Source organism: Trichomonas vaginalis (assembly GCF_026262505.1).
Source record: "Trichomonas vaginalis G3 chromosome Unknown ctg_51, whole genome shotgun sequence".
NCBI lineage: Eukaryota > Parabasalia > Trichomonadida > Trichomonadidae > Trichomonas > Trichomonas vaginalis.
In genome coordinates, this window is record NW_026529139.1 from 1 (window position 1) to 24804 (window position 24804).

Consider the following 24804-nt stretch of genomic DNA (forward strand, 5'->3'; position numbering starts at 1 on the left):
AGAGATAAACTCAACCCATTAAGATGGTTAAGAGACCATCCGTCACAAAAGCTATTGCGGCTTTCGTAGAATGAAGTTCATTTCAAAGCCATACATGGTTTCCCATTTACGGTCGGTTTTGAAGTTCGATACTATAACAAAGAAAAGCGTATGTATGAGAAATTGAACAGGGAAACTTTTACAAGTTAGTTTGCTTGTAAACTTAGAAACAACTCTTCAAGCTTTTCAAGAAAAAAAACGACATCTTATCTCGAATATGCAAACAGGTATAACATTGACGAGGGAGAGTACCATCTCGATATTATTTATGACAGGAAATGCAACTGTTAAAATCAATTAGAATGAAGCCTTGGAGAAAACGTTTATTTCTACAAAATTAACAACTTGGCATGTATAGATTTATGAGAGATGTTAAATCAGCCTGCAGCATATCCAGTACACCCAGATTTTTATGAAGTCGAAAACCCTAATGGAACATATGAAAATATTTTCGACCAGATGCTATTAATATTGTTCTGCTTCATTTTCTGGTGCGCAACTCTTTCTATCTGGCAAATGACTTTTACGAAAAACCTACAAAGTTATACGAACCACCAAGGACAGTATTTCAGACTTTCAAGTATGGTTTACTAACAATGGAGAAAAAGAATAATTCATTATACCATGCGTTTTACTTAGAACTATAGTTTCTATACAACTACTCGAACGGTAAAAATATAATTTTTTAAATCGGTTGTAGGTGTTGGATTTGGTTGCCAACTAGACTGTGGTGCAGGTTCAGGCTGTTGTATAACAGGAAGCTTGTTCTTCTGGTTCAGGTCTTTAGGTATAATACCAACAACTGACCTACTCTTTTACCAATTTTTGACTCCGTTCCAAATTCCTCTTCGCACAGATTTTATTCATTCATATATCTCCAACATTTCGAAAGAGTTTCCTATCTTACTGAAGAAACCCATTTACTATCGTAAAAATCAATGTCCCCTAGCCTTTTGCGTTCCTGTGAGTTCCTACATTCTTAACTGAGCTCAACATTCTGTTTCTCCTCTGTAGAAAATCTTCTGGGTCAACTCCTGTGTTCGCGTCATCTGCACTATAAGTTGTTTTATATCCACTGTGCTGCACTTGACGGGGTTTGTTTTTTTTTTCTGGGCATCTTTTTCTCTACTGGTGAATGATCGGGAATCGGTGCGCTAAAAAACCCCTTCGGCGCTTCCATCTCATATTTGCATACCATGGTGGCAACCTAACGCAGGCGTCATTTGACATGCAAGTTTGGCATTTGTACATCTGTTGGCACTTGAGCCATAGTTTGCCATTGCAGTTTGTATTCTAACTTCATTTGGAATTATTCTCTGGGTTTGGTTGTCCAGGTTGCTGTGCATTCGCTAAGTTTGTGCGTCCATTTAATATTTAGATAAAAATATCTCTTACGAGTACATATTACTGAACATTTGCAGGCATGGTTTCATCTTCATATTCTCTGTACTTTTCTGCCACGTCAAATAAATAATGAAAGCACAATGGAAAAAACCTAAAACAAGTAGTCGGATTTCAAACACATTTACTTACTAATAAAATTTCTTTGTTATGACACTTTCTCGCAGTTTATAGGACCTCTCTCATATTCTATCTTGTCATATATAAACTCATAGTCATGTATGTCCCGTAACCATCTCATAACGGTTTCCAAACCACTTTTTATCGGATGTAAAGTAAAAGCATGGATGGTTATGTAAAACGTCTAGAAGTTTCTAAAGAGTCTCTCAAAGTCCAGTCTACTTGGTATTGAAATCCCATGTGTTATAGAACGGCGGGTCCACTATAAAGAAACATTTTTCCTTGTCTTTATATTTTTCATAACAACTCTGTCCAATAACATCTCAACAAACGTCTATACCCTCAATATATTTTTCTTATGTCTCTCTTTGAAAACATTTGTATAGTTAATATAAAACTTTTGACATAAGTGTTTCAATTGTCATGAACTCTTATAGAACCACTATAAATAGTCTAGCAAGATATACTATTCCAGTCTATATATTCTGCTTTTCAAAACTCTCTCACAATATTTTTTCTTATCTAATGGTAATACGTTCATCTTACCTATAGGTATCTTTTCTTTTAACTCTTTCAATATATTGTTTGTGTCTGGAATATGTTTGAGACGGTCCATATAGTTGTCGAAGTCATTGCATATAATCTTTGAGTCTGGGAATATTATATGACACAAATGGGATATATAGAAACTTCCACCGAACAAATCTACAAATGTAGACCATTCGGTAGTTTCTTAATGTCTCTCAATATAATTTTACATCTATCTTTATTTCCAAAGAACGGTAACGGAGGTTTGTAAAATTCATTTATATATATAATAAAAATGTTTTTTCCTGAAAAGTGACAGAAAAGTGACAAAACAATGTACGAAAAGTCTTGACAAAACATTTTACGAAGAAAGTCTTGACAAAACATTTAACATTTACGATGAAATCATGAAAATTCAAGAGGTGAGAAAACAGGTGAGAAAACAGGTGAGATCTCACCTCTTCACCTAAACATTATTTTTGTCTGATTTTACGAAGAAGTTTTGACAAAACATTTACGAAGAAGTCTTGACAAAACATGTACGAAGAAATCATGAAAATTCATGAGGGTAGAAAAGAGGTTAGAAAACAGGTTAGATCTAACCTTCTACCCTAAACTTTATTTTTGGGTCCTTTACACTCATTACGATGAAGTCTTGACAAAACATTTACGAAGAAGAAGTCTTGACAAAACATGTACGTTCATGTTTGACAAAACATGAAAACATATATAATTTGTGAAAAGCGACACATTATATATAATGTTTTCGACCCAGAAGACTAACAATTTTTCCGAATAAAAACTTCATTTATTACTAAACATCATCAGGGCTAGAAGGCACGAAGTGCCTGGAAGCCCCACTACCTTTTTTTTTTTTTTTTATTCAAATTAAAACTTCAATTTAATAATAATAAATTAAACAAAGCCTTAAAAGTATAATTGTATCATTGTGAGGCTTGAAAGATTAAACAGTACATAAATGATTATGCGTGAATGATTTTTTTTACGTAAAGATATTAGTTTAGAATTAGTTTGAATACTCTTCTTTTGAGTATGTTTCTCAACATGATATATAGCCATCAATATTAATAATGATGCAATCAAATTTGATATTTTAATAAATAATCGTTGAATTGATGTATGAGTTGCTATACCTAACATTGATCATTGGTAAAGAATGTTAGTTCGTTTCTTATAAGTTGGGCCTTTAGATGCACATTGGATCAGTAAGATCTCAGTAACTCAAGATTATTTTTTTTTCTAACAAATGACTTCAGAATCGAAGGATGATTCCTTTCCAGAAAAGATAGAAAAGGAACACTCCAAGAATGACATTACTGAAGATGTTGGTTTGTCAGCCGAAATCTTGCGTTTACAGCAGAGAATTAAACACATGGAATTTAATGTTGATTTAAATATCAAAAGAGGACAAGAATTATCCGAAAATTGCTTCAAATTACTTCGATCAACTGAAATGCTCGCTTGTGATTTCATTTTTGCCGAATATTTATTATCTGATAATCCAGATACCAACAAAGTCTATGTATTCCTTCAAAATTGCATTCATCCGAAATTCAACCTTTCATCAGGAAAGCAGGAAGACTTTGATATGGCTACAAAATATGTTCGAGATTTGCAAAATTTAATTCAATCTTGCGCTGTTTCTCTTTTGAGGCCCGAAACCAAACAACCACAAGTACCAAAGAGAGTATCAGAGTTTGTTACATTCCTTAAGGATCAAAAGCACCAACTTCAGGAGGAAATTTCAGCAAATGCAGAAAAAGCGGAAGAAGTACTCAAAACAGAAGATGTCAAACCAGAAAATAAAGAAAAGGTCGATATAGAATCACCAGATTTTCCTTCGGTTCTTTCAAAATGGTTAACAAACGAATTACATCTCGGAAATACACCAGACGACGAAACAATTGAGCTCAGATGCCTTATTAATAACGTATCTCGTCGTTTGGCCAATGTTACTCGTTTACACCACTCAATTACAGAAATGAAAGAAATGATTATACCATTTGATCAAATTGACTACACAGATTGCGATGCCCCAGCTCTTGTTAACTCTCCTTTCTTTTCCGGCGTCAAAAGTTCATGCAGTTTCCTTGTAAACGCTCTAAAAGCCATGCAAGCTCAAAAAAAGATTTTACCAGTGTTCCAACAGAATTTAGAGCAGTGCCAAGAGCATCTAACAACGTTATGCAACAAGGCACAAGATGCTGTCAAAGAAATGGGCAAACAATTATCACATATGAACGATACAGTTGCCAGAAAAGAAGGCGAAATACAAAAGATGAAAGAAGAACTAAAAACATTTGTTGACCAAGTTTATGCTGAACCAAACTTAGTTTCCTTCTCAAACAACGAGAAAGCAGTACAATGGTACAACGATTTCGAAGACAAACTCAAGAAATACATCAACAGTGATTCCAGTCTTGAATCAAGATTAAACAGCCAATTAGTTTTGATACAAGAATGTCGAAATGAAAGACAACAATTGGCAAAATTATGTGATGAACAAACAGAGCTTGTCAAACAGATCCAACAGAAGAACCAAAGATTGTTCGAACTCATTGCTCAAAACAAGAAACTCGATGAAGAAAGTGTGATGCAAAAAGATGAACAAATGTTGATGTCGAAATACGAAAACGCTCTTTCTGCTGTTTTCGATGGCCTCCATTTGGAAGAGATGGCGAAATGGGCGGACAAACTAAGAGAAGTCGGTGAAGAATTCAGAAAATGCGCAGAAAGTCAGAACCAAATCGCTGAAGATTTGAATAGATACATTTCTGCTGCTGAAGACAAAAAAGTTTGCGATGAAAAGAGAAAAGAAATCGAACAATTAAGCGAAATGAACTATAAAATGGCCCAAGAAGTAGGAAATGCAAGACTCGAATTGGAAAGCGCTAAGGAGGATAACTTTAGAGCACAACAAGAAGTAGAAAAGTTTAGAGATTGGATGCCTGATTGCATTGATAAAAAGAATTCTGAAGCTGTCAAAAAATATAAACAGATGGCTTTTTGTCCGTTGTGCAAATATAATAGAAGAGACTCTATCTTAACTACTTGTGGTCATGCTGTATGCCATTCATGCTTAGAACGCGATGGACAACATTTGTGCCCAATTTGTAAGAAATCTTTCACAAAGAATGACATAAAGCCATTCTTCTTGCAATAAATGTCAATCATGGTCATATTATTTATAAAGTATTTGCTTCTATTTACGCATTTTTTTCAAATTTTATTATACTTTTGTAAAAAATCTTTGATTTGGATTACATTTTTAAATATTTATTAAAATACTCAAAATCACATATTAAGACAATCTGTTAATATCAGATGTGGCTCTACACTGGATATTCAGAATCGAAGTTTCTATAATACATATAATAATAGTTATGTAGAGGTGCCAAAATAGTTAAAAAGAGAAAGTAATAGCAGGAGAACTTTAAGCAAAGTATTTTCAGATAATTTTCTTCTAATTTGGTAGAGCTTTTTTTATTTAATGGCCATTTACAATGAAATTTATAATAAATTTAACTATTTGTTATAATATATGATTTCCGAATATTGAATTCTTAAGAATAATAAGTAGTAGGATATGACGGGTTTAGTGACTTTTTTTGTTACATCTATATATAGACGATGCATTAAAATATATTTATTTATAAATCATTAAAAAATTAACATTAATTTTAAAATAATTTATTTTTTTATCTTTTATAAAAGAAGCTATATATAGATGATGTCAGATATTCCGCGATTAATTAAACATTGTTTAAATCCTGAATGGGTTAAACTTCAATTTAAAAATGAAGATTGTGAATTATTAAATGAATATGAAAGCCAAAATAAGCTAATGAGGTATAAATATAATGATAAAGAATATTTAATTTCATGGAATCAATGGAGTCATAATCAAAGACCTCATAAACGAGAAGAAGAAATTGAAAATAATGAAATGGAAATCATTGATGACATTAAAGAGGATGGAATTCCTAAATTTTGTAGAAAAACCTTTAGAACTAAGTTAGGAGCATATAAACGTAGAGTATTAAATCCTGAATATCTTAAACATCAATTTAAAAAGGAAGACTGTGAATTATTAAACGTTAATGAATATGAAAATACTAAATCAAAACTGAGATATAAATATATTGGAAGTGATGAAAGGTGTAAAGATAAAGATAAAGTTTATTCAGTTTCATATAATAACTGGCACACGTTAGGGATAAGAAAACATTTAGGAGATTATGGGAAATGTTCTGAATTCTTCAAATCTAGTATGTACGAGAGAGTAAAAGAAATTAGAAATAATTATTTTCATGAATAAAAGATTCACTACCATAATGAAATAAAAAATAAAAAAATTTTAAAAAAATAAACTTTAAAAATTCATGTCTTACATTTTTGAATAATTTATTTTTTTAATTCGTAAGAAATGAGCGTCAAAATTCGTGACTGTGAATCAATTAATGGATAAACTTTCACTAATTCTCACTCAGGTTAAACAAGTAGACGTTTATTTTGATGATTGCGTACAAAGTTTATTTTATAAAGGTAAGTTTAATATTAAACCTATTGCTTTTGCATTTGATGGTAAATTAATCGAAAATTCAAAAATTTGGGAATTAATTCCGGATATTGAATTTATAACAAATATTAATGATAAATGGTTTAAACAACAAAACCACCTCACTAAAGTTCTTTGTAGATTAATGATTAAAACTGAGGAAAAAGAATTTAACGGGTTTAAATATCATCCATGTAAAATTTTAGAACTTGGTAACGAAAAACTTCAGAAAAAATTAAACGAAAGACTATCAAAAGATAAAGTTGAAAGAGTAAATAAACTCGCTAAAGGTAATGGTAATGGTAATGATGAAGATGAATTTGATGAGTTCAACATAGAACTTTAAGAAACTAATGATTATTTGAATTTATGAAATTAATTATTTGATTCATTCTTTCTTCAATCTCTTCTATTCTTTTTGTTAAATCATCAATTTTCATTAATGAGGTGATTCTTGATTGAGGAATAGATTTCAAACTAACCACTCCTTTTATTTTTGAAATTTTGAATCCATCAACTTTAAACATTTTATTCAATTTACACGTTGTCAATTCTTCAAATAATTTTTATTATTAGCATAATAGTCATTAAATTCTTCAACAGATGAAAAAATTTTATTTCAGTAATTGGTTTAACAACGTTTATTTTTTGTTGAACATTTTCACTTTCATTTATTTCTTCCTCCTCTGTTTCATTTATTTTTAAAATCGGTTTCATTTATCATTAAATAAAAATTAGAATATAAGTGATGAAATATATTTTTTAATTAATATTAAATCAGAAATGGCGGCAGGATTCTTTAAAAAATTATGGGATGGAATTAAGAAAGCTGCGGGTTGGGTTTATAAAAAGATTATTAAACCCGTTGCAAACTTTTTGGCACCAGTAGCGAAAACGGCAGGAACTATCATAGGTGGAGTATTAGGTACTAAAGCAGGTAATCCGGCGATGGAGCACAAGCAGGTAACGCAGTTGGTGGAATTGCTGAAGGAATACTTAATAAATAGGAGGTAGATAGTGGAAAAATAAATATGAGATCCTATGGATCATCTCACCGCTTAGCGGCTTAAAATTATTTTTATCTTAGTATCGGTTGTAGTCTTTGATAAACTTTTTCTCCTTTATTTAAAACTTCTCTTATTGGGGCAGCTTTTGGTGTTATTGATTCAGCAACGTCAATAATTGCTTCTTTATTCTTAAATATCCAATTTGCTCCCTTCTTCAATGTTTCCCAAACTTTACTCGCTCCTCTTTTTACTTTATCCCACAGTTTCTTAAATATACCTGCAGCCATAGTTGATTATTTCATTAAAATTAAAAAATTCATTTTCATCTTTAATTTTGATTTTTTATTTATTAATAAATGACGACTAACTATTTGGTGCCAAACACTAAACCGATTAATGGAAATGTGTTTCATTCATTCGAAAAGATAAATGAAATATTCGCAAAGAATGACGGTAGAAGATATTATAGAGAACTTGAAAGTTCATGCTATGACTCTGATGCTCCATATTTTGATGATAAACAAACTCATTTAAGAATTACAAATCCGGCTCATGATGTGAACCAATTAGGTGACACATATATTAAACGCAAAGTTAAAGCAACTCTAGTTTCAAATAAAGCTTTCACATGTGATGCCGCTTTTAAATGCATGCGTTTATTCGTTGGTTACAAATCATCAAATCAAAGCTTTAAACAATTAGAAGTAGAAACCGAAAGAGGTGATGCCGGTTATCTTCAGATGGATTGCGCCCGTGAATCTTTCGCATCTGCAACATATAAACCAAAATCAGAAAGGAAAGTTAAAAAGTTTGTTCATTCGTTATATAATAATGTTCAAAAATATGATAACTCAGTATGTGGTAAATATATTGACCCTTCAGAAGTTTTCAAGAAAGCAAATGAAGAAGTTGATGTCACTTTTGATATGATTATTCCGGTAAATGATTTGTTATCATTTCAGGCGTTCGATGATTATCCTAAATCATTTGGTGATATCATTCTTAAATATTATGTTTTCAGGGATACTTTAGTATTTTGTCAGGTTGACCCGTTAAGAGTTGCTGATTTACAAAATTACGTTTATGAAAAGATAACTGATGAAAATTATGAGAAGATTATGAATCATGTTTATAAATATGATCGCAAATTCCAACAAATCGGACTTCCTGCCAAATTAATTACAAGCTTAGCCGCTACATCTGCTGACGCAACAGTTGGTGACGTTATTATTTCATGCACAAAGATGGAAGTTTTAGAGGATAAATGCATTACACCAGGATACGGTTTAATTGAAGAATCAGTTAAAGCAATACCACGTTTATTCAGTAAGGAAGATCCATTCATGATTCCAGCTCAACATATTGACGTTCGTTCACTAAATGGAGGTTGCATCACTCCTGAAGGTATCAGCTCAGATTTCTCATACGCTCTTCATAATGTTACAGATGTTGTGTTAACATTTCCGAAGAATGCAATGCAAAGAACAGTTTTAGAAAATCCAATGCTTCGAGGTCTTCAGGTCACTATAGATTCCAGAAACTTCCCCGATCAAGCGATGACCACAGTGGGTGACATATTCTTTACACGTATGCTTCAAGCTTCTGATTTAGATGGAGTGAATGAATGCACAGAAGAATACGAGGACTCATTAACTAGACCACTGAATGCAGATGATGGCACGCCATTAGCTAGAACATGGAAAGACCAAACTTCATTCTTATGCACTATTCCAGTTCAACGTGATGGAGCGGGTATATTCTTTGATGGATTAGAAACTTTCAACTCACAAGTTACAGTACAAGTGAAAGCTTATCCAATCATTCAGGGTGAAAATGACACTTACTGTTCAAAGGTGACAAATCCTCCTCAGGTTTGGTTTACTAGGACTACGTATTGGACATGGACACCGGACGAAGGTTTGAAATATCATCCAACAGGTACACCACCACAGTATAGAAGTTCATATGATGAAATATTGATGAATAGAAATGTTTAAAATTATAAATTTATTTTTGATTAAATGGATTTAAATTCATACACTCCTTATGAAGAATTAGCAGGAGTATATAATACATACATAGATGATATGATTAATGAAGCATTGAGTGATAATAGAAATGCTCTATCTAAGGAAAAATTAATGAAAATTCCATATTCTGAATGTTACTTAAATTCAATCACTGCAGCAATTGGTAAACAAAATAAAGGTAAAACATTAACGATATTAAAACAAATTATCATTATTGCTAACACTTCACCCTATTCACACGTGTTAATTTATATCAACCGTTCAGGTTCACCTTCAGATGATACATTTGAATCTTTAAAGCATTTAATCAAAATTCCAATTATTTATTTATCACAAGAAGAAGCAGAAGATTATTTAAAAAACTTTTTAATGTATAAAGAATTATATAATACAATCAAGAAGTAAGGATTAGAGGATAAAATTATTGAGAAACAACGGGATGAATTATTTGAAACACTTTCTATTTCAAATTTTGATAGAGAATTTTTGCATTCACTCATTTTTCTAGGATGCAGTGAAATCAAAACTAATAACAAATGAGAAATCATATTTTAATCAGTTATTAACTCAATGTCGACACATTCAGTGTTCATTCTTTATGGCTGTTCAATACTTCAAAGCATTAAGCACAAACATTAAATCAAATCTATCAACCCTTTTCATTTTCAGTGGGTTTAGTCGTCAACAGTTGAACGTTATGCTTTATCAAGTGAATTTACCAATGAGCATTAATGAACTTTACACACAATATCAGCAATTAGGTGAACATGGAAAATAATAGTTGATTTAAATAAAAGGAGGTGTTAAATTTGATTAACTTTTTATAATTAATTTTTAATTTTATTTATAATTAAACATGACAGAAATAGCAAATCTTCTACAGGTTCCATTAAAACAAGGAAACAAACAAAAAGGGTGCATATAATAGAACTATGAAAGTTCCTGATGGAATGAAAGAATTAGTTCATATTGTTGCTGGTCTTCAAAAAGATGTTAAACAAATGAGAAACGTTTTAACATTACCAGAAGCTCAAGCATATGCCAAACGTCAAGGTCCAAATTGGGAAGCACACGAAGCAGACATTACGGGTCCAAATGGAAAACCTGATGGTATAAATGAAGTTTTCGTTACTGATGGTCAAGGAAATATTAAAGTCATAAATGGTTATAAATTAACTATAACTGATTATCCTAAACGTAAAGCATATAATGAACGTTATCCTATGCAATTTGATGAAAATGGAAAAGCTGTTAAACAATACATTGGAGAAGGTGAAAATGGTCCAATTAATTCATACCGTTATAATCCATATTCTTATTTCAATGAAGAATTAAATGCTATTGAAGAGGGACCGGATGGATTACCACGATATTCTAACCAGTTTGATGGTCAATATGCAAATATTAGACCTGAAATTTCAGCTAAGAAATTCTTTAAAAGTTGCTTTATTCGATCCAGTTTTCGCAAATGTTAAAGATGAACTTAAACATCAATTCCAACCAATTATAGTAGCAAGAATTGCATCAGGTGCTTTATCTCAAGCATTCAAAGATTTAATTAAGAAACCATTATATCAGCAACGAGGTTTAACTTATGATTTAGTTAAGGAATCAGATAAAAGAAAATTTGAGAAATCAGATGATTATAAGAATGCAATTAATGAATATATTAGGTCTTTTAATTACAATGAACCAGCTAAAAATCAACTTCAAGAACAAATACAGGGAATAATAGATTCAAAACTTCCAGCAAAATAAAAGTTTAAATATATTTTTTTTATTCGAATATAAATGAAAAGACGTTTCACTAGTCAAAAGAACACTAACGCAAAAGCAGAGATTACGGTTGGTTATAACGTAAATGATGATAAATCACGAATTATTCAAAATGTTAAAGTTAATGTTAGCCCTGAATTAACAAGGTCAGCAACTCAACCAAATTTATTAACTCGTGACTTACCGAAAAAGGAGGAGGAGCAAAATAAAGAGATGGAGACCCAATCATTTTATCTGAACCCGGTAAAGAACCTGTTGAAATTCCCACTTATCCAACATACCCCCGCCTCTTTCATCAAACATCGAGAACCCATATAAAATAGACATTAATTCTGAATTAATGAAAATTTACCGTGATATAATAATTAATAATTATGATTCAATAATAAATTTAATTGATCAATCCGGTTTAATTATTTTACCTTATGAATCATTAATTCACATTATCGCCATTCTTTGTGATGTTCAAGATTCAGACGTTAAGATTCAATTTTTCATAGATGATGAGGTTTCATGCTGCGGAACAGTTGCAAAAATAAATCCTATAAAGGATATTAGCACAATTAAGATATCAAGAACGGAACAACAACTGAACTTCATTTAACATATAATATATTATAATAAAATAGTTGATGAATATAAAATATCACTTGAAAAATTCTTTGTTAAGGCTATTTAATATTCAAGCATTAACATTATCGAATAATAATCCTTTGAATCATAATCAATAATAATTGACCTTTCACCAGTTTCTATCGTTTGTTTTATTTCTTTTTGTTCCCCACTATCCGGATCGGTCATTGTAATTGTTTGTTATAGTATCAGCTTTATCTTTAACTTCAATTTTTTTCCATCGGGATATTTAAACCAAAATTCCAAAAATTCGATATTGTCAATCTGTTCATATTTTAATCTATCAATTACATTTTTAATACCATCTGAAAATCTTATGAAATGGTCATTATATGGGTTTGATTGAACTAAATTGAATGAAGCGAAATATAACCTGTTGATGAATACACTGACTCATATTTTCTGAAAACACTAAAATTTATAACATGAATGAATTTCTTATTCGTTGAATTATGAATTCTTGAGGTAATCTTATTCTAGTTTTATTTATCACTGGAAAATAACGCTTTACCATATTTTTAATCGTAATAAAAAATGTCAATTATCAATATTATTTCGAATAATAACTGTGAATAAATTTAACAGTTAGCGGAATTTATAATGTTACTCTCGTTTCTGTGAGTGATAAATTTAATCCCATTCTTTTAGACCCTTCAGATTATATATCATTTATTAAAGATGACCTTGAAAAAACGTATGATATGTATATAAATAATGTGATAGCGAAATGGGATATTAACATGATTTTAAGTTATTTAAATGAATCATTTATCGTATGGTATGAAGAAAATTTTAAATCAAAACCTGATAAACTTTTTGAACTTGATGAAATAATAACCTTATTAAATTTCCGCTGAAAATTAAAATTTTGTACTCCTCATCTTCGTTCATTGTTGGGGATATTAAATTTTGAAAAAGATGTTGGGATGTTTTGTATTCTGACACTGGTTCCAATTTCATTTTAATCAAATGTGATAAAGTTAATACCCTCAATGAGATTTTCACATCAAACATTAGACCCTAACTCTTACCCATCAATACAAAACATTTTATCCATCAACTTAAACACATTTTCTTTATCATATCCGTTTCAATTATCCGGGAATTCATTTATTCTTCATTCAATAGATTTATCAAATATTAAATTTAGAATAACTGACCTATTTGATTGTGATTTAGAATTTATGAATGAAATATTATGGATTAAAATACTGCATTATTAGGTTTGCTTAAGACAAAGTATTTTAATAACTTGTTTTAAGATATGAGAAACAGACACAACTAATTAAAACATTTTCTGTCAGGTGATACAATAATCAATTGATAATATTATGCTTTTAGTTATAGAAGAAAAATGCTTTTACAAAAAATATAAAGATCAATGAAGTTAAACATATACACCAGAACCAGAATCTTCTTTCATATCAGAAGAAGATCTATCATTTGATGGTTTCTTACAGAAAATGAAATAGACAATAAGTACAATAATAACAATGCCAAGAAGAACGGCAAATACAATTCCTACAATTTGGCCGCCAGATAATCCTCCCTTAGAAGGAGATGATGTTGGATTTGGTTGTTCTCCTGAAACATATTTTGTCTTCTCAAGTTTAATCTCTTTAGAGAAGACATTTGAAGGTGGTTGTTCATCGGATTGAGCAGTTCTGATCCGAAGCTTAGCTTCTTCTGAATCTCTAATTTCATCGATTTTAGGAGCTGGTATGGTAAGTTGATATGTTTTGCCATCATCAGCTAGGAGCTTCTTAGAAGATGTACTCGAACCGCTAGAAATTTCTTTAACATTCTTTTCAGGAAGTGGAATATAACTTTGATCTTCATAGAATTTATATTCGAATTTTCCTGTCCTTTCCTCAAAATGCTTGAATTGAATAATAACAACGATTGGCTCTTCTGCTTTATATGCTTCTTTAACTTCAGAATTATCTGGTGATTCTGTTATGTATGGCGACTGTTTAACATCAATCTTTAATGCTTTTTCTGCTTTTTGTCCAGCAGGATCTTTAATAGATAATTTGACTGTGATTTGTTGGTTATTAGGGATTTCGGATGGAGCTTTGATTGTAAATTGATAAATCCATCATCATTCTTAGTTAACAAAGCAGGTTCTGGTGTTTGAGAGTTAATTTGATACATCGGAGAAGCCTTTGAGGCATCATCTTCTACTACATCAGCTTTAAATGAAAGATGATTAATTGATCAGCTGAATATTTAACATTTTTATCAGAATTCATATCTTTAAAATCTGAAATGGTTGGAGGGGCACAAATTATAATATTATCAATTTTTTGTTCAGAAACAATTGAATGATCAAAAATTAAAGCAACAAATATCGGATCATAGTTGGAAGCTTTGATTGTATCGGGAATTTGCATTGAATATTTATTTTCAGTAAATTGAACATGTAAATTGTATCCAGAAACAGAATCTGGTTTGGAAGTCTGCCTAGCAGCAAGAATCGAATATCCTTGATTTGAACTTGGAAAATCGATTGTGATTGGCAAGACAATTGTATCAGAATTTTATAATAAACTTTTCCAGGAGTTTGAATTAAATTAATAGTTGGATTGTCATGTTTGCCAAATATGATTTTAATGAATTCCTCAGATCTTAAATCTGTGGTCACTTGATCTACTGTTTGAGTAGTTGCTATGACGACATGTAAATGTCTTGTAGCGCCACTTACACCACTAACATCTACTGTGATGTATCCTTCCTTGCGTGTAATTTGGTCTTCTGTGAATTTCTTAATTTTATCATTATTACCATCAATATCTTGATCTCCAAGAGCAGCTTGGTCATTATCGGTGAAAATGTAGTATACTTTTTTGATGGCTGCTGCAGATCCTGTTTCTATCTTGAGCTTGTAACTGCCTGCCTCCTCGATTCTGCTTGCTTGACCTTCATCGGTATTGACAATTGAAGCACCGCTGATTTTTGGATAAATTTTGATTTCCTTTTTGAATTCATCAGATCTTAAATCTGTGGTCACTTGATCTACTGTTTGAGTAGTTGCTATGACGACATGTAAATGTCTTGTAGCGCCACTTACACCACTAACATCTACTGTGATGTATCCTTCCTTGCGTGTAATTTGGTCTTCTGTGAATTTCTTAATTTTATCATTATTACCATCAATATCTTGATCTCCAAGAGCAGCTTGGTCATTATCGGTGAAAATGTAGTATACTTTTTTGATGGCTGCTGCAGATCCTGTTTCTATCTTGAGCTTGTAACTGCCTGCCTCCTCGATTCTGCTTGCTTGACCTTCATCGGTATTGACAATTGAAGCACCGCTGATTTTTGGATAAATTTTGATTTCCTTTTTGAATTCATCAGATCTTAAATCTGTGGTCACTTGATCTACTGTTTGAGTAGTTGCTATGACGACATGTAAATGTCTTGTAGCGCCACTTACACCACTAACATCTACTGTGATGTATCCTTCCTTGCGTGTAATTTGGTCTTCTGTGAATTTCTTAATTTTATCATTATTACCATCAATATCTTGATCTCCAAGAGCAGCTTGGTCATTATCGGTGAAAATGTAGTATACTTTTTTGATGGCTGCTGCAGATCCTGTTTCTATCTTGAGCTTGTAACTGCCTGCCTCCTCGATTCTGCTTGCTTGACCTTCATCGGTATTGACAATTGAAGCACCGCTGATTTTTGGATAAATTTTGATTTCCTTTTTGAATTCATCAGATCTTAAATCTGTGGTCACTTGATCTACTGTTTGAGTAGTTGCTATGACGACATGTAAATGTCTTGTAGCGCCACTTACACCACTAACATCTACTGTGATGTATCCTTCCTTGCGTGTAATTTGGTCTTCTGTGAATTTCTTAATTTTATCATTATTACCATCAATATCTTGATCTCCAAGAGCAGCTTGGTCATTATCGGTGAAAATGTAGTATACTTTTTGATGGCTGCTGCAGATCCTGTTTCTATCTTGAGCTTGTAACTGCCTGCCTCCTCGATTCTGCTTGCTTGACCTTCATCGGTATTGACAATTGAAGCACCGCTGATTTTTGGATAAATTTTGATTTCCTTTTTGAATTCATCAGATCTTAAATCTGTGGTCACTTGATCTACTGTTTGAGTAGTTGCTATGACGACATGTAAATGTCTTGTAGCGCCACTTACACCACTAACATCTACTGTGATGTATCCTTCCTTGCGTGTAATTTGGTCTTCTGTGAATTTCTTAATTTTATCATTATTACCATCAATATCTTGATCTCCAAGAGCAGCTTGGTCATTATCGGTGAAAATGTAGTATACTTTTTTGATGGCTGCTGCAGATCCTGTTTCTATCTTGAGCTTGTAACTGCCTGCCTCCTCGATTCTGCTTGCTTGACCTTCATCGGTATTGACAATTGAAGCACCGCTGATTTTTGGATAAATTTTGATTTCCTTTTTGAATTCCTCAGATCTTAAATCTGTGGTCACTTGATCTACTGTTTGAGTAGTTGCTATGACGACATGTAAATGTCTTGTAGCGCCACTTACACCACTAACATCTACTGTGATGTATCCTTCCTTGCGTGTAATTTGGTCTTCTGTGAATTTCTTAATTTTATCATTATTACCATCAATATCTTGATCTCCAAGAGCAGCTTGGTCATTATCGGTGAAAATGTAGTATACTTTTTTGATGGCTGCTGCAGATCCTGTTTCTATCTTGAGCTTGTAACTGCCTGCCTCCTCGATTCTGCTTGCTTGACCTTCATCGGTATTGACAATTGAAGCACCGCTGATTTTTGGATAAATTTTGATTTCCTTTTTGAATTCATCAGATCTTAAATCTGTGGTCACTTGATCTACTGTTTGAGTAGTTGCTATGACGACATGTAAATGTCTTGTAGCGCCACTTACACCACTAACATCTACTGTGATGTATCCTTCCTTGCGTGTAATTTGGTCTTCTGTGAATTTCTTAATTTTATCATTATTACCATCAATATCTTGATCTCCAAGAGCAGCTTGGTCATTATCGGTGAAAATGTAGTATACTTTTTTGATGGCTGCTGCAGATCCTGTTTCTATCTTGAGCTTGTAACTGCCTGCCTCCTCGATTCTGCTTGCTTGACCTTCATCGGTATTGACAATTGAAGCACCGCTGATTTTTGGATAAATTTTGATTTCCTTTTTGAATTCATCAGATCTTAAATCTGTGGTCACTTGATCTACTGTTTGAGTAGTTGCTATGACGACATGTAAATGTCTTGTAGCGCCACTTACACCACTAACATCTACTGTGATGTATCCTTCCTTGCGTGTAATTTGGTCTTCTGTGAATTTCTTAATTTTATCATTATTACCATCAATATCTTGATCTCCAAGAGCAGCTTGGTCATTATCGGTGAAAATGTAGTATACTTTTTTGATGGCTGCTGCAGATCCTGTTTCTATCTTGAGCTTGTAACTGCCTGCCTCCTCGATTCTGCTTGCTTGACCTTCATCGGTATTGACAATTGAAGCACCGCTGATTTTTGGATAAATTTTGATTTCCTTTTTGAATTCCTCAGATCTTAAATCTGTGGTCACTTGATCTACTGTTTGATTAGTTGCTATGACGACATGTAAATGTCTTGTAGCGCCACTTACACCACTAACATTTACTGTGATGTATCCTTCCTTGCGTGTAATTTGGTCTTCTGTGAATTTCTTAATTTTATCATTATTACCATCAATATCTTGATCTCGAAGAGCAGCTTGGTCATTATCGGTGAAAATGTAGTATACTTTTGTGATGTTTGCTGCAGATCCTGTTTCTATCTTGAGCTTGTAACTGCCTGCCTCCTCGATTCTGCTTGCTTGACCTTCATCGGTATTGACAATTGAAGCACCGCTGATTTTTGGATAAATTTTGATTTCCTTTTTGAATTCCTCAGATCTTAAATCTGTGGTCACTTGATCTACTGTTTGATTAGTTGCTATGACGACATGTAAATGTCTTGTAGCGCCACTTACACCACTAACATTTACTGTGATGTATCCTTCCTTGCGTGTAATTTGGTCTTCTGTGAATTTCTTAATTTTATCATTATTACCATCAATATCTTGATCTCGAAGAGCAGCTTGGTCATTATCGGTGAAAATGTAGTATACTTTTGTGATGTTTGCTGCAGATCCTGTTTCTATCTTGAGCTTGTAACTGCCTGCCTCCTCGATTCTGCTTGCTTGACCTTCATCGGTATTGACAATTGAAGCACCGCTGATTTTTGGATAAATTTTGATTTCCTTTTTGAATTCCTCAGATCTTAAATCTGTGGTCACTTGATCTACTGTTTGATTAGTTGCTATGACGACATGTAAATGTCTTGTAGCGCCACTTACACCACTAACATTTACTGTGATGTATCCTTCCTTGCGTGTAATTTGGTCTTCTGTGAATTTCTTAATTTTATCATTATTACCATCAATATCTTGATCTCGAAGAGCAGCTTGGTCATTATCGGTGAAAATGTAGTATACTTTTGTGATGTTTGCTGCAGATCCTGTTTCTATCTTGAGCTTGTAACTGCCTGCCTCCTCGATTCTGCTTGCTTGACCTTCATCGGTATTGACAATTGATATATTAGTTATAACTGGTTTATTATTGATGCTTTTTTCTAATATATTTGAACCTTCTATTAATTTAAATTGTACGAACGTCAATACATTCAGCATTATCTAAAATGATTTCAAAGCCTTATCAATTAATTCAATTTTTTCTGAATTATTACATTCCATTTCGTATTTTATTTATTTATTTTAACTATATAGGTCAGGTATGAGGGGCTTCCAGGGGCTGCGCCCCTTCTAGCCCTGAAGATGTTTAGTATAAATGAAGTTTATATTCGGAGGGCTTCCGGTGACAAAACCAAAACCGTTGTTATTTACATCATATTAATGGTGTCACTTTTTATGTCGCTTTTCACAAATTATATATGTTTTCATGTTTTGTCACTTTTCTGTCACTTTTCAGGTAAAAACATTTTTATTATTATATATAAATGAATTTTACAAAACCACCGTTACCGTTCTTTGGAAATAAGAGTAGATGTAAAGATATTATATTGAGAGAACTTAAGAAACTACCGAATGGTCTAACATTTGTAGATTTGTTCGGTGGAAGTTTCTATATATCCCATTTATGTCATACAATATTCCCAGACTCAAAGATTATATGCAATGACTTCGACAACTATATGAACCGTCTCAAACATATACCAGACACAAACAATATATTGAAAGAGTTAAAAGAAAAGATACCTATAGGTAAGATGGAACGTATACCATTAGATAAGAAAAATATTGTGAGAGAGGTTTTGAAAAAAGCAGAATATATAGACTGGGATAGTATATCTGCTAGACTATTATATAGTGGTGCTATAAGAGTTCATGACATTGAAACACTTATGTCAAAAGTTTTATATCTTAACTATACAAATGTTTTCAAAGAGAACATAGAAAAATATATTGAGGGTATAGAGTTTGTAAGATGTCATTGGACAGAGTTGTATGAAAAATATAAAGACAAGGAAAATGTTTTCTTTATAGTGGACCCGCCGTTCTATAACACATGGGATTTTCAATACCAAGTAGACTGGACTTTGAGAGACTCTTTAGAAACTTTAGACGTTTTACATAACCATCCATGCTTTTACTTTACATCCGATAAAAGTGGTTTGGAAACCGTTATGAGATGGTTAGAGGACATACATGACTATGAGTTTATATATGACAAGATAGAATATGAGAGAGGTCCTATAAACTGGAGAAAGTGTCATAACAAAGAAATTTTATTAGTAAGTAAATGTGGTTTGAAATAGGACTACTTGTTTTAGGTTTTTTCCATTGTGTCATTTATTTATTTGACGTGGCAGAAAAGTACAGAGAATATGAAGATGAACCAATGCCTGCAAATGTTCAGTATATGTACTCGTAAGAGATATTTTTATCTAATATTAAATGGACGCACAGAACTTAGCGAATGCACAGCAACCTGGACAACCAAACCCAGAGAATATTCCAAATGAAGTTAGAATACAAACTGCAATGGCAAACTATGGTCAAGTGCCAACAGATGTACAAATGCAAACTGCCATGTCAAATGACGCTGCGTTAGGTTTGCCACCATGGTATGCAAATATGAGATGGAAAGAGTTTTATACAAACCCTGAAGTGGGATATAAACAACTTTATGCAGATGACGCGAACACAGGAGTTGACCCAGAATATGTTTTCTACCAGAGGAGAAACAGAATGTATGAGCTCCAGTTAAAGAATGCTATGGAACTCAACAGGAAACGTAAGAGACTAGGCGGACATTAGATTTTTACTACTAGTAAAATGGGTTTCTTCAGTAGTATTGGAAACTTCTTCAGAAGAGTTGGAAGAGGTATATGGAATGGAATAAAAACCGTAGGAAGAGGAATTTGGAACGGTGTCAAAAATATTGGTAAAAGAGTAGGTCAGTTCGTTGGTATTATACCTAAAGACCCTGAACCAGAAGAACAAGCTCCTGTAATACAACAGCCTGAACCTGCACCACAGTCAAGTTGGCAACCACAACCGGTATATTAAAAAGTTATATTTTTATCGTTCGATAGTAGTTGTATATGAAACTAAGTTCTAAGTAAAACGCATGGTATAATGGAATTATTCTTTTTCTTCCATCTGTAGTAAACCATACTTGAAAGTCTGAAATACTTCCACTCGGCGGTTCGTATAACTTTGTAGGTTTTTCGTAAAAGTCATTTGCCAAGCATAAGAAAGAGTTTTGGGCGCCAGAAAATGAAGCATGAACAATAATAGCAGCTGGGTCGAAAACATCTTTAAATAAATATGGTTCATCTCTTGCATATCGACTGTAAATATTTGCTAAAGGAAGTTTGACTTTCTGATTTAACATTCTTTGCAAATAATACCATGACATTGCAGTGAATTCTGTATATATTTGTTCGTCTTTATTTGGATTGTTTTCGTAGATTTGAAATGACACTTGTGAATTTTGTTTGTCATATACAATTCTCACATAAAGTGTGCTCTCGGTATTTGCATATTCATCAGCATATTTTGCATAACATGAATTTATTTTATCTTCTATATTTTTTAACGCAGTCTGTAGAGAAGATGAAAGGTCAACTTGTATTAGCTCAATTTCTTCCCACATTTTTCGTTTCCCTTCAGATATATAATCTATATGAAACCTTACAATAAATGGAAAACTTTTATCTTCTACAGACACAAATTTTATTCTACGAAAGCCAATAGCTTTTGTGACGGATGGGTCTCTTAACCATCTTAATGGGTAGTCAAAACGATAGCCTTCATGCTTTATAGTATCTAAGTCAAACTTTTGACCGACATTAGTAAAAAGTTCATCTAATGGTTTAGTTGTAGCAACTCTTGAATTTTCTTTTTCTATTGAAAGCATATTTTATCTATAATAAAAATGTCGAAAGATATTGCTTCCATAAGAGAAATACAACACAACCGACAACTCATTATGCAAGCTCTAAATAAGAACACAACAAACTTTTCAAACTATTCTAAGATATCTGAGTCATTGAAAGAAGGAAACTTAAAACTGACATTAAACCCTTTAACAGATGAGTTTCTATTTCAAGACAAGAAGAACAATACTGTCTGTATAAATCCAACAAAAGGAACTTTAAACGAGAAACCTATAAATGAACTTCTTTTGAAAACAGATGTTGACAACAAAGCTGACAAAGAATATGTAGACGATGCAATAGCAAAAGAAGAAGAAAGAGCTAACAATGCTTATGCAACAAAAGAACATACTCATCCTGAACTAGCAGACAAAACATATGTTGACAATAAAATGTCAAGTGAAGTGACAAGAGCTGAAAACGAATATTCTAAAAAGACTCATATACATTCTATATCTGAAATAACAGACTTAAACGTTAGCCTTGAAAAGAAAGCGGATAAGGAATATGTGGCTAGTAAGTTAGAGAAGAAAGCAGATAAGGAATATGTGGATGAAAAAGATAATGAAATTATAGAAAGGGCTGAATGGTATCATGAATGGACATCGAAGATTTTAAAAACTAAAGCTGATACAGGATGGGTTTCAGGATGTTTAGACCTTAAAGCAGATAAAACTTATGTTAACGATGAGTTAGAGAAGAAAGCAAATAAGACTCATACACATACAAGTTTTACAACTTTTACAGCAGACGACATAATATTGAACTTTGACCTTGGTTCAAGTGCACCATTAGAGAATCCGAGTACAAGCGTAAAAGATACTCTTAACAATTTAGATAAGAGTTGCAGGAATATCGAAGATCATGCCAGAAACTTTGAAGCATATGAACTACCCGCAATGTTAGACAAGAAAGCAGACAAAACAGAGCTTCAAACATTAAAGACAGAAATGCTTCAAACATTATATCCTATAGGCTCTATTTATACGTCAATGAACTCAACAAATCCAGAAACAGTTCTGGGTTTTGGAACTTGGACTCAAATAGTCGACAGGTTTTTGTATTGTGCAAACTCTTCAAAGGAAACAGGTGGAAGTAAAACGATTTCAGGTGAAAATTTACCTGCACACAGTCACTACATAGATTTAAGTACATCTCAAGCAGGTTGGCATAGTCATAGATTTTGGGATTGGTTAGGAATGACAAAAGGTAAAGGATATGATGTTAAAGACAACGTTAAGTTTGCTATAAATTGTTACTGGAGTAACACTGAGGGAGGAGGAAACCATACACATCACGTTTCAGGATATACGCAAACAACGGGACAAAGTAAAGAATACATGCCACCTTACATGACAGTTTACGCATGGTATAGAATTGCTTAGTCGTCATTTTCAACTTCTTTAGCATATTCGTCAGGAGTTGTCTTATATTTGTTAGGAACTGTCTTTGAAAGTATACCACCTTGAACTTTGACAAGTTTGAAACGAGGTCTGACAATAGTAGTTTTATCTTCTGCTTGCAGTGTGTACATTTTGCCATGTTTGCCTAAAACTTCATAATATTCTCTTGTATACTTTCTTCTATTTTTACGAACACGAATGTGAGTACCTGTCGAGTTCCCATTGTTGTCATAGTCAATAGTATTTTCATATGGGTCGCGTTTAGGTATTTCTATTTTTACTTTGTCACCTTTCTGAAGTTTGAAGCCCGGCATTCTTTCTTGTTTGTCTCTTTTGACTAAATTATTAAATATATAGTCTTTCTCTAAGTCAGGGTTGTTTTTCATTTCTTCGGGGAGTGGTTTCCCAAACCTTTTTGTTTACGGCTATTGTAAATATTTAAAACTTGTCTCATCTTTGCCATGGAGAAGTGTCTATATTTGTCGTCATATGACATTTCATTTGCTTCACCACCTTGTGGTTGGTTTAAGTCTCTTAACATTTTATACAACCGTCAATGACACCAAGAGCAGAATGGTTTTGGTCGACAATGAAATATTGGTTTACATTTTTGAACGCAGATAGTTTTTTACATCATCTGATTTGAAAGAACTTTCACAGTCAGATGTCAGTTTTGTTGGATGGTATTTGTCAACGAATATTGTCAAAGCAGTTTTCACATCTAAAATATTTTTGGACTGTAATGGTATGGCTTCACAGTATCTTGTGTTTTGACCAACAAATATTAACCAGTATGGTGGTCCATCTGTTCTAACTCTCGGAATGTTTTCCAAGATATCCATAAACCAAGCATTTGGTGTTGAACTAAAGATTTTTATCATGAGTGCTTTCTTTGTCGCTTTAGAAACATAGGGGTCCTTGTTCGGATTCGTCATTTTTTAACCCATAAGAAATGGGTTTATTTGGCGCATTAGCAGGAGTTGCATCCAGATTTTTGCCCGCAGTGGGAACAATAGCCAGAGGTGTATTTGGAGTTGGAAGGAAGATTTTGAGTACATTAGGTATACTTAAAGAGAAAGCACAACCTATTATACAAACTGTACAGAAAGGTTGGGATGTAGCACGAGATGCAACAAATCTTATTCCAAATCCTGAAACAAGAGGAAAAGTTCAAGGATGGATGGACAATGTAGGAAGACAAGCAGGAAACTATTATAACAAAGCAAATGACTACTATAACCAAGCAGGACACTATATGGACCAAGGTGAAAGATTCTTTAACAGAGGATATAACCATGCACAACAATGGGTAAACAATAACCAACCTCAACCGCCTCAAACGTGGGGAATGTAAAGTTTTTTACTGAGATGAAATGAACAATACAGCATTGAGACAAATGGGTTCAAGATGGATTTGTCGACTTCCAGCAGTTACACAACGTGTTTGTCAAGTTCTTCCTATACCTCAGGAAGTTTTAGACCGACTTAAAAAACCTAAACAACCAGTTGAAAACAAACCAAACTAAAATTTTTTACTGAGATGAAATGACCGAAGAAGTTGAAACGGTAGATTTGACACCACAAACAAAAAGTTCAGAACCATTGTCAAAACCCGTCAAAGAACTTACAGATGAAGAGAAAAATTCAATAATAGAAAGTGCCAGGTCTGGAAATACAAACCCTAACTACAAAGTCACTTTTCATAAAAATGGAACGGCTAGTATCTCAAAAAGAAACAGACTCTCACAAATAAAATATTGAAGTCTGAAGGAGCTTTCGAGACAACAGATGGAAAAGTTTACTTCACTGACCAACAGTTCA

General features: G+C 32.8%; 7 protein-coding genes and 3 pseudogenes across 10 annotated transcripts, besides 1 other annotated feature; 6 read left to right on the plus strand and 4 right to left on the minus strand.

The window, feature by feature from the left end:
• Window positions 1–3355: 3355 nt before the first annotated feature.
• Window positions 3356–5272, plus strand: TVAGG3_1066260 (histone monoubiquitination; the record flags this gene model as incomplete). Its single annotated transcript, XM_001300112.1, has 1 exon — window positions 3356–5272. One exon carries the CDS (start codon window positions 3356–3358, stop codon window positions 5270–5272), a length of 1917 nt encoding a protein of 638 aa, XP_001300113.1.
• Window positions 5273–7745: 2473 nt separating this feature from the next.
• TVAGG3_1066270 (uncharacterized protein) lies at window positions 7746–7961 on the minus strand (the record flags this gene model as incomplete). The annotated part of the gene is made up of 1 exon (XM_051256205.1): window positions 7746–7961. The coding sequence occupies one exon, from the start codon at window positions 7959–7961 to the stop codon at window positions 7746–7748; it is 216 nt and encodes a 71-aa protein (XP_051076564.1).
• Window positions 7962–8324: 363 nt separating this feature from the next.
• On the plus strand, window positions 8325–9004 carry TVAGG3_1066280 (annotated as a pseudogene). Its single transcript has one exon. A coding segment is annotated over exon 1 (680 nt).
• Window positions 9005–9821: 817 nt separating this feature from the next.
• Window positions 9822–24804: part of a mobile genetic element that runs on past the window's edge.
• On the minus strand, window positions 13907–14365 carry TVAGG3_1066300 (annotated as a pseudogene). The gene has a single exon. A coding segment is annotated over exon 1 (459 nt).
• Window positions 16539–17213, minus strand: TVAGG3_1066310 (annotated as a pseudogene). Its single transcript has one exon. A coding segment is annotated over exon 1 (675 nt).
• Window positions 20094–20456, plus strand: TVAGG3_1066320 (uncharacterized protein; the record flags this gene model as incomplete). The annotated part of the gene is made up of 1 exon (XM_001300113.1): window positions 20094–20456. The coding sequence occupies one exon, from the start codon at window positions 20094–20096 to the stop codon at window positions 20454–20456; it is 363 nt and encodes a 120-aa protein (XP_001300114.1).
• Window positions 20475–20708, plus strand: TVAGG3_1066330 (serine threonine-protein phosphatase family; the record flags this gene model as incomplete). The annotated part of the gene is made up of 1 exon (XM_001300114.1): window positions 20475–20708. One exon carries the CDS (start codon window positions 20475–20477, stop codon window positions 20706–20708), a length of 234 nt encoding a protein of 77 aa, XP_001300115.1.
• TVAGG3_1066340 (uncharacterized protein) lies at window positions 20713–21561 on the minus strand (the record flags this gene model as incomplete). Its single annotated transcript, XM_051256206.1, has 1 exon — window positions 20713–21561. The coding sequence occupies one exon, from the start codon at window positions 21559–21561 to the stop codon at window positions 20713–20715; it is 849 nt and encodes a 282-aa protein (XP_051076565.1).
• On the plus strand, window positions 23936–24337 carry TVAGG3_1066350 (uncharacterized protein; the record flags this gene model as incomplete). Its single annotated transcript, XM_051256207.1, has 1 exon — window positions 23936–24337. One exon carries the CDS (start codon window positions 23936–23938, stop codon window positions 24335–24337), a length of 402 nt encoding a protein of 133 aa, XP_051076566.1.
• Window positions 24357–24509, plus strand: TVAGG3_1066360 (uncharacterized protein; the record flags this gene model as incomplete). The annotated part of the gene is made up of 1 exon (XM_051256208.1): window positions 24357–24509. One exon carries the CDS (start codon window positions 24357–24359, stop codon window positions 24507–24509), a length of 153 nt encoding a protein of 50 aa, XP_051076567.1.